The sequence below is a fragment of the Physeter macrocephalus genome, chromosome 11 (assembly GCF_002837175.3).
Source record: "Physeter macrocephalus isolate SW-GA chromosome 11, ASM283717v5, whole genome shotgun sequence".
Lineage (NCBI taxonomy): Eukaryota > Metazoa > Chordata > Mammalia > Artiodactyla > Physeteridae > Physeter > Physeter macrocephalus.
The window spans coordinates 12,130,856-12,140,935 of NC_041224.1; the positions used below are offsets into that span (position 1 = coordinate 12,130,856).

General features: G+C 41.3%; 1 protein-coding gene across 1 annotated transcript; it reads right to left on the bottom strand.

The window, feature by feature from the left end:
- Positions 1 to 363: 363 nt before the first annotated feature.
- Positions 364 to 9,848, bottom strand: MEIG1 (meiosis/spermiogenesis associated 1). The gene is made up of 3 exons (XM_007125312.3): positions 9,608 to 9,848; positions 5,012 to 5,178; positions 364 to 685 (listed from the first exon to the last, which is right to left on the bottom strand). Exons 1-3 carry the CDS (start codon positions 9,645 to 9,647, stop codon positions 557 to 559), a joined length of 336 nt encoding a protein of 111 aa, XP_007125374.2. The 5' UTR covers positions 9,648 to 9,848; the 3' UTR covers positions 364 to 556.
- Between the last annotated feature and the right edge of the window lie 232 nt (positions 9,849 to 10,080).

A 10,080-nucleotide genomic window follows, 5' to 3' on the forward strand; every position in this document is an offset into this window, starting at 1 on the left:
CTCCTGTCCGTCCTCCCGTCAGTAACTCTTCTTGCCGGCTCACTCGATGCCAGCCCCTGTGTGCCAGCTGTTGTGCTGTACTACTGTCCTTTTCAAGGGGCTGTACTGTAAGAGTAAAAATGTTTTATTTTTTGTGTTTGTTTTTTATGTACTATTTGTGTGAAAAGTATTCTAAACCTATTACAGTACAGTACTATATAGCCGACTGTGTTAGTCGGGTACCTAGGCTAGCTCTGTTGGACTTACGAACAAACTGGACTTACGAACGCGCTCTCAGAACAGAACTCGTTTGTATGTAGGGGACTTACTGTAGTTATGCTACCACGGTTAAAACAGGAAGAACCAGACCAAGGCAGGCACCAATGGAATGCTACTGCAGTTATATTTTAGAACAGAACGGGATGATTACTAGAGACCAAGTTTCATGGCTTTGGTGTCTCAAAACATTCCAGTGAAGTCTGCATTTTGGAGTCTTTTGTAAAATGACACTTACATGATGTAGAATCAAACAGTGGATTTTTAAAAAGATAATGACAGGTAATACCAAGAAGTAAGGCTAGTAAGCATAAATTTTCACTTTGTGGACTTCCTTGTCATCACATTCCCTCTGTCTGTTGTAGTAATAGAAAGTATTGTCCCGTCTCTGAAGTTTCTTCACATATCCTGTCTCTGGCCAACGATCTACCTGTATATTGAAAACCAGAATACAAATATTGTAATGCTGATGTTCTTTTTATATAATATTTCACTATCAAACAGTTAAAAACACAAGTCACATCAAACAATTAAAGTACAAAATTAAATTTAAAAATACTTGAGCTCTTAGTGATAGCTTACACACACACACACACACAAACAACACACACAACACACGTAAGTTGCAACCTTATACTGCAGGGCAACTAATTCGGTGCTTCTCCCTAGATCCCAATTTCTAGATTTAAATTTCTACCCTGCAGCCAAGATAAAACATTCAAAATAATCGAAACTTTATCCTTCTTATGTTTACAAACTATTTTAAGCATTATTACTTACTAACTTCTAAAAATAATACCCAAGGAGGAAATTAGGGCTAGGCCCAGGCCACAGGGGTGACTAAAGGAAGCAGTTAGACTAGAGATATCTAAATCTCTACATCTAGAAAATCTCTGTATCTAGAGAAATACACGTGTATTTCCTCATGTCCATGTTTCAAGTTCACACCTTAAAACTCAAGTTTTCATAGAAATTTGAGGTCATGAACATAGTTCTTCGCAATCTCTTCTTACCTTCTCCCCACTAGTCTTTCTCATTCGCCACATTGGTTTGCTTACTTGATCGTTTGGCTTGATCTCGTTTGGACATTTTTCTCCCCTTCCTCTCTGAATTCGCGTTATACCCTCTTGCTCAGGTCCGTGCATTTTTGCTGTGGTCAGGTATGTTGCTTCTGGATTGTGTGACATGTACTCCACCACTGTCAAAACCCTAGTATTTTGATTCTGTATTCCTGGCATAAAGACCAAGTCCTGTTCTTCAGCATCATCTCTACAGGCAGCTACTCATTCTCCAATCCCCCACTTATAAATCACAGCTTCCAAACTGGAACATGAAAATGCCACGAATACAAAAGAAGACACATCCTTTGTTTTCTAACAACATATTTTCCCTTTCTTCTGTGGTCTTGTTTATTTAGGAGTTAGCAAAAACGGGTAGCAGCCTATCTGGGAAACCTTGGCAGGCTCTCTGACACGTACATCATAGAGAAAAGCAATGCTTTCCATCACTCAGGTCAAGCCTGCTCTTTGTTGCTTCCATTACCCTCGGCAGAGAAAGGAAGAAGTTCTCAAGATACCGTTACCACTGTCTTCCTCTTGGGGCCAAGAGCAGGCTCTCTCATTTAGTAGGGTCCCCCAACCACCTTATTCAGTGAAGAAACTACACTGCTGCTTCTTCAGAATACCCACAGCACTTTATGTGGGATTGAGGAAGGAGACAGATGGGCCCAGGCTGAGCAGCTGCAACCAGTCTCCTGCTGACACCTCAAGATAAGAGACCAGCAGGAGCAGAGCCCTGATTGGGTGGAAGACAACGTGACCACATTTTTCTCATTCTTGTGGCAAAGGGGATTTTCCAGCTGGACACGTGCGTGCACAGAGAAGGTCCTCAGTCTCGGAAGGGGCCAAAGGAGAGAGGAGCCACCAGCCCATAATATGTCCTGCCAACCTCCCAGAAATCTTCGCGCTGGACTCCATCGTGGCTGAGAGATGCATGTGCACCCACCAGGAAGGACCCTGAGTCAGGCCAAATGTGGGCACGAACAGGATGACTGGCCAGAGGTAACCCAGAAGACTGCCCCCATATAAGCGATCTCAGCCACCCCTATTGAGCCCAACTCTGAGTCTGCCTGTGAGTTCTTCAACACGTACTTTGCTCCCAATAAACACTTTATCTGCTTCACAATCTCTGTCACTTTGCTGAATTCTTTCTTCAAAGAAGACAAGGACTGAGGTCCTGCTTCCAGCTGCCTCACCCTAGGAAATCAGGGGGGACTTCCAAACAGATGTACTGTTTCTGCCTCATCAACCTCTAGGATTTTTTCTTTCTATAACCCTTTGCTGTTTCATAATTTTTTCTTCTTGGCTTTCTACCCATCACTCCCATTCAACCTAGGAAACCTTCATTCCTTAGAGAATGGTGGAGGTGGGTGATATGGTCCTCAAGTCAGCTCTCCTTGGGTAGGAGATCAGTAAGCACTAATAGTGCCCATAAGGACGTGTGCTTTAGGTAAGGACAGGAACATCGCCCAAACCCTTCAGACCACTGCCAATCAAGGCAAGCCTTCAGTTACCCTCCTGTCCATCCTTTAAGGCCCACTGCAAATGCCTCTCGGGGCATGAAGCCCTTTTGGAAGATTGTCCCTGAAGGAAGAAAATTTTATCTTCCTTTAATTTTGGGAGGCATATATTTTCACTTGCGTAAGTTTTTATTGTTCGTCACTCTTAATCTTCCACTCCAAGATACAGGAATAATAAAAGCTATCATTCACTGAACACCATTCATTCACTCAACAAACTACAATGCGAGGCACTTGCAACACATGATTTCATTTAATTCCTGAGACAATTTTCTAAAGCAGGCACTGGCATCACCATTTTACACTTGAGCTCAGGAAGGGTTATGAACCTTGTTCAGGGTTTCCTAGCCAAGGAGGAGAGCCAGGATGCAAAGCCTGGGCAGACTCATTCCAAGTCCTGTACTCTAAATTCCTTGAGGTCAGGCACTTGCTTTTATATTTCTCTTTTTAAAGCACCTGGCACAGAAATTTGCACATGGCAGGTACCCAATAAATATACACTGAAGTGAAATGCAAAACCTCTCTACAACTGTCAAGTCATACAGTGGATCGGGCTGTCACACACACACACACACACACACACACACACACACCCCTCAGGTGCTTTGGGGGACTTGCCCTTTAAGGGTGTTCTTTGTGTTCCCTTAAATCTGATCTTATCTCAGTCTCTTATCTCTTATCTGATCTCAATCACAACAGTTTCTGGGGTGGTGGTGTAGGTGCATCAGCGCCTGTATGATCACCTTGCCTATATGATCCTGGGTCTTACTCACCTTTCAGGGGTGTTGCCTTTCCCAATCTTAAGGCAAGTGTGTGAAGCTTATTTTTGAACTGCATTAAAATGCTGATGCTTGTGTTTTACAACTATTTAGAAGCCACAGATGATAGAGTAATGAAAACTCCCTTTTGGTAAAATGGGGACCAAAGAGTAAAATGCTAGTAGACATGAAGAAATGGGTATGTGAAAGTCAAAGTCATCCGTCAAATCCTTATTTGATCAGTATGTTTAATTTCATTCCTTACCACCACAAATAATCTCTATTGAATTAACATACATTAAATGAAAGAGGGTACTACATTTTAGCTCTGTATTGCCTCCATCTTTTTTCCTATCTAGTTTTTTAGGACGTGTTAAGTAGAGATCAAAGAGTAGAAGGAAGGAAGAAAAAGAATATGGGGATCTGAAAAACCCATCTAAGAATTAGTCTCTGAACAATGGTGAGTTAATAATAAAAACATAAAACAAAAATAAAAAACAAGTTAATAATAAATACTTTGTTGCAACCTCAGCTCTAAAAATTAAAATACATTTATGAATACTATGTCATATTCTATAATATCCTTCCAAACTCAGCCTCCTAGTATTCAGTACAATAAATGAATTTTATTTTATTATTATTTTTATTTATTTATTTTTTTTTTTTTTGCGGTACGCGGGCCTCTCACCGTTGTGGCCTCTCCCGCTGCGGAGCACAGGCTCCGGACGCGCAGGCTCAGCGGCCATGGCTCACGGGCCCAGCCGCTCCGCGGCACGTGGGATCCTCCCAGACCGGGGCACGAACCCGGTTCCCCTGCATCGGCAGGCGGACGTGCAACCACTGCGCCACCAGGGAAGCCCTGAATTTTAAAAATCACATTATAAACTGGGGCCATATCTAGATTTTGGTAGTCTTTGAAAAGCAAAACCATGTCTCTAATCTCTCAAGAAAGTCTGGAATACACAACCAAAGTCGGGAGATTTTGTCACCTAAAGAAGAATTTAACCCCTTTATAATTTGTGGTTAAGATAAAAAAGAAACAGGAAAGAAATAATAGTTCCACAGCAAACTGAATAAGTGATAATAGAATTACCTTAGGGAGAGAAAATGACTCTGCTTTGATGGTCTACCATAAAAGGTTCACAGCACAGTTGTCAGTAAAAGCTAGAAAATTCTTAATGTTTCTGTGCTGAGGAACCACCTCTTGCCCCAGCCTGCCTGAAAAGCATTCTTCTGGGCCTCAGCTCCCCATCAGTAAAACGAGAGGGCTGGAGTAGAATTCCCTTTTAGTATTCTCTGGTTCTTTGTTGGTGGTGGGTTTTTTGTTTGGTTGTTTTGTTTTGTTTTGTTTTGTTTTTAGTGCTTTTCACCACATAACAAACTCATTTTGAGTTCAGGTTTGTAGAGGCATAAATCTTACCATAGAAACTTGCTTCACTTGTTTATATTCAGCTTCATCTCGATATCCTGCGTGTTGAAATCTGTACAGATTTTCTATCTCTTCTGACCACTTTTTGGCATGACTTACTGATTTTGGTTTCACGTCAGAACTAGCCATGGCTACAGAGGTCTTATTACCAGTTATTTCTGAAAGATGTGAAGACAACATTAATAGATAACATAATAGTGACAGTTTGGGAAATCCCTTTAAGAATGGACAAAACTAGCATTTAAAAAATTAGAGAGTTAAGAATCCCATTAAATATATTAGATTTTTAAACATTCAATTCCAAGAGTGAGAAGGATTCATGTTCTATTTTGGAAATAAAATAAAATTAACCCTGAAAGATACATAAAATTGCATTCCGAGTTACAGAGTGCTGTCCTAAATGCTGCAGACTAATTCTGGTATTTCAGACAATAGTTTATACATTTCTGAAATCACATTCTTGGTTTTAACTGCTCAGGAGATTGTCAAAATATCCCACCACCATTTCATTTAATCATATTCAAAACTTTATCTCCCTTTTTGTCCGTTAAGGGAATGTAAGATCAGTCTTCTCACTCTCTTTCTTTTTTTTTTTTTTTTTTTGTGGTACGCGGGCCTCTCACTGCTGTGGCCTCTCCCGTTGCGGAGCACAGGCTCCGGACACGCAGGCTCAGCGGGCATGGCTCACGGACCCAGCCGCTCCGCAGCATGTGGGGTCCTCCCGGACCGGGGCACAAACCCGTGTCCCCTGCATCGGCAGGCAGACTCTCAACCACTGCACCACCAGGGAAGCCCTTCCTTTTCTTTTTACTGGGAAGCAGTGGTTTCTTCCTTTTCCTTTTCTTGACTGTTTGGAAACATGCCAGTCACTGCAGTCCATTGACTTAGGCCACTGTGTCCTGATGTGAGAAGATGGAGTGTCAACACAGCCACTGACAGCTGTGTCGCTGTCCTGACACTGAGATCCCTGACTTTAAAACAATGTAGTCCTGGGCTTCCTTGGTGGCGCAGTGGTTGAGAGTCCGCCTGCTGATGCAGGGAACACGGGTTCGTGCCCCGGTCCGGGAAGATCCCACATGCTGCGGAGCAGCTGGGCCCTTGAGCCATGGCCGCTGAGCCTGCGCATCCGGAGCCTGTGCTCCGCAACGGGAGAGGCCACAACAGTGAGAGGCCCGCGTACCGCAAAAAAACAAAAAAACAATGTAGTCCTTAAAATTAAATTTTGAGCTCTAGTTCACATAAATGTCTAGTCACCAAACTTGTATAGCCAGTTTTTCAAAGACATAATCTTGCACTTGTTTTTTTGGTGACTTCTTATTTTATTACCAAAAATATATCATTCATTTAACATTTATTATTATATATAATATTATATAATACCTATTATATACAATATATGTATATTTTATTATATAATTATTATATATTAATATATGTTACCATCATTTATTAAAATAAAGTGCCCAGAATTTTCACCATGATTCCTTGAATTCATTCTTCTATTTAAATATGTTTCTACTGGCTGAAATACATTAAAATCAGACCTAATAAAGTAGGTTTCATCCTGTAAATGAATTCATATTTTTTGAAGTTTTTCAGTTATAATGACAAATGTTTATTATGTTAAAGAGGTCAAGCAAAACCTTAAAGTACAAAAAGAGAAGGCAAAATAAGCATCACAACAGTTAGAAATATCCATCAGGTGAATATCATCCCAACCAAATGATCAATTAGAAGGACAGACTTTAAAAGTTTTATTTAAAGGAATCTTATAACAAATGCTTTAACAAGTGTAATAAATTTAGCTTTACCTGGATTTACCAGGAGGGAAAATAGGAAATGGAAATAAAATTGACAGGAATTGCTGAACTTCAGATAAATGTTTCTTCAATATTAAAGATGTAGTGTAAAAGTTCTCTAAATGGTTAATAAAAAAGACTGTTAAGTAAATAAAAGTAATAAAAGACTGTTAATAAAAAAGACAGGAGACTAAGTCATTTGTTTGAAGTCCGTGTAAATCACACACAAGTACTGAGTAATTCATTTCTAGGAAAAATAAGGAAATTGGTCTTATGCTTCCTCCTACCTCCTCTAGAATTGTGTTACGTAAGTAACATTCTAAATGTTATGGCACTGACATTCTATTCTGAAACCATAATTCCCACAGTTGTTCAGACTTAGCTCCGTGTTTAAATGAAGTCATTTGAGTCACCCAGTTCTCACTCTGATGATGGCAGCAACCACCTAAGTGGATATATCATTAGAATTGTTGTTTGCATTTTTTCCCATGTGCATGCTAATACATATATTGGTGAGAATGAAGAAAATGAAGGTATTGTTACTGTTTGATTTTTAAAAAATTTTGATGCTTATTAATTTAGGTTCAGGCTCATTTAAGGCAATTTAAGGCAGTTGCAATTTAAGGCAGTACATTGTTATGTTATTGCATACTTTATGTAAAATTTGGAAAACCTGACACAAGAAGACATAAGCCATATTTCAGTCAAACTTTGTCCTTCAACTGCATTCATTTTAATGGGAGGTTGACTGCTTCATTGCTGCACATATACTAATTATGACCAATAAGTGAGCTGGACATATGTGGTACAGCCTGATGATCCATTAACATATATAATTATATATTTTATATATATATATATACATATATATACATATATATATACATATATATATATACACATATATATATATATATATGTATATATATATATATATACCACAGGAAAATGACACTAAGAAACATGGAAGAAAAAAAGGTGCAAATTCAGGGTATTAAAAATACTTTCAAAATGAGTCATGTTTTTATATGAATTTAGTGGCTGTAGTATTTAACATTGGTTTTACAGTTTTCTCAGAGCAGTGATACTGTCTTAATTTTTGTTTCACCCAAGCCATTTCTGCTTGAAGCTTGGCTTTTTGATATATAATAAAATACTTTTATTTACTCATAGTCATTCAAAAAGTATTTTCCCAAATGTTATCTATGTAACCCTTTCATCATTTTCAGACATTTAATAGAGCAGAAAAATATGCTGCATTCAGCTTAACTACTGGGGAAATTGCCATTTTTCTCAGTAGAAATATGCATCCCCCTAAACATATCAGGCATTGGGGAGTTCCCTGGCAGTCCAGTGGTTAGGGCTCTGTGCTTCCACTTCAGGGGGCACGGGTTCAATCCCTGTGCAGGGGAACTAAGATCCCGCATGCCACGTGGCCAAATAAATAAATAAATAAACAAACATATCAGGCATTTCAATACTCTGCTTTCCCAAAATATCTAAAGGGAACATGAGTGTATTTTCACCATAAGAGGAACCCTAGTGGCTATACTATATGGTGATGGTGTAAATTCTTTTGGTCTCTCTTACCACTTACTACTTATTAAAAACAGAATGCAACTAAAAATAGGAAGGATCAACTTAAAATTCCTTGAAGATTTCCGTGAAATCTTTCCCAGAAATCTACTGGCAGCACTAATTCTGCTGGTAGCCTTCAGCACTGTGAAAGTTAGTGGTTTCTTTAATGTTAGCTGTGGCAAAAAAATAATTTATATAAAATACATTTGACCTCTGTAATACTAAGCTGTGTCTGGAAAAACAGGAAATGGCAAGGCCTGACTCTCTAGTTTGCAAAAATCAAATTTTATTAAACAGTATTAGGGTTTATGTGGGTATTTAAAAATCCCACCAATATTAAGTCCGTGACAATCTGAGGTTTTAATCTAACAGAAGCCTTTGATGTAATCTCAAACTCCCTACTATGCAAAAAGCCATCACCTTCTTCTAGCTCTGAAAAGTGCTTTTACTTTTATAGTCGTATTAAAACCCCAAGAGCTATCAGAAAGGCTAATCTTCCATTTCTTTCCCCATTTTATTTTTTCTATTCCTAGACACAGCAGAATACGGCGGAGGGGTCCTTTAACTAGCATGTAACCTGGGCCAAGTCAGTTCACTCTCGCGGGCCTCTGCTTCCTGAACTGAGAAGAGGTCTCACTAGATTATCTCTACAATTCTTACACTTCCCTTCCCAAAGTTTTTGGGGGTTCAGCTGAACAACAGAATTGGTTTCCATAACAGGCCTTGGTGGTCCATGGTCCAGGTGTGCATCTGCACAGCAGAAAGCCCCTCCTTTCGGGGACCCCGCGAGCTGACCGATGGGGCTTCTCTGGTCCCTCAAACTTTTTTTTTTTTCCTTCCAGAAATCAACAATCACGTCTGTAAGGTAAAATCTGCCTAGAGAAGGCTGAGATGGAGAAAGTATCCTAAACCCTGGGGATCAAATGACTGACCTGCAGGAGGAACTCAGAAAGGAGCCCCCAGAATCGAGACCCCTAAAGACAAAGGGGGCGCGGAAACTACGGAGACTCGAAATTAAAGACCCTTCCTAAAAAAGAGGAAACGAGAAAAAAGAGGAGCGAGGCGTACAGATCTCAGGTACCCTGAAGGAGCAGCGGGGCAGAAGGGGCGGAGCCTGGGCTTCGGGGCGGGGCCTGGCAGGCACAGGGGCGGGGCGGGCAGGGCCCGTGCCCGGCCCCGGCCCCGGCCCAGCAGCGATGCGACCACTCACCCGTGAGTCCTGCTCGCCTGGGTAACCCTCGCTCGGCCATCCTTGAGAGGCCGGGGCGCTCTGCCTGGGAGCTCGCCAGCGAGTCCGGCGGTGCTCGTGTTCTCCACTCGGGATCCGTGGGCTGGGCTGGGCCAGCGAGAGGCCAACTGTAGGGACCTCGGCGACACTCGCTTCGCCTGGCAACGCCCAGCGCAGCTCGAGCGAGCGCTCAACTCATTCAGGCCCCTTTGTGCTCGCTCAGGCCCCGCCCCCTGCGAAAGGGCCTTTGTGCGCAAGCGCGTGGGCGGGGCCCAGTTTGGAGAGTGAAAGTCGATCGATCGCCGGGTGGAGCCTTGCAACTTCTCAAGCCCACTTCGAGGTGGAGAGAGGACTGCTTGCCGCTGCGTCAGTCACAGACGGAATTGCCTAAAAAAGCCGATCAGAGAACAGAGACCACTGGTGCTTCTGGTCCCTGATGGTAGATACCTCCTATG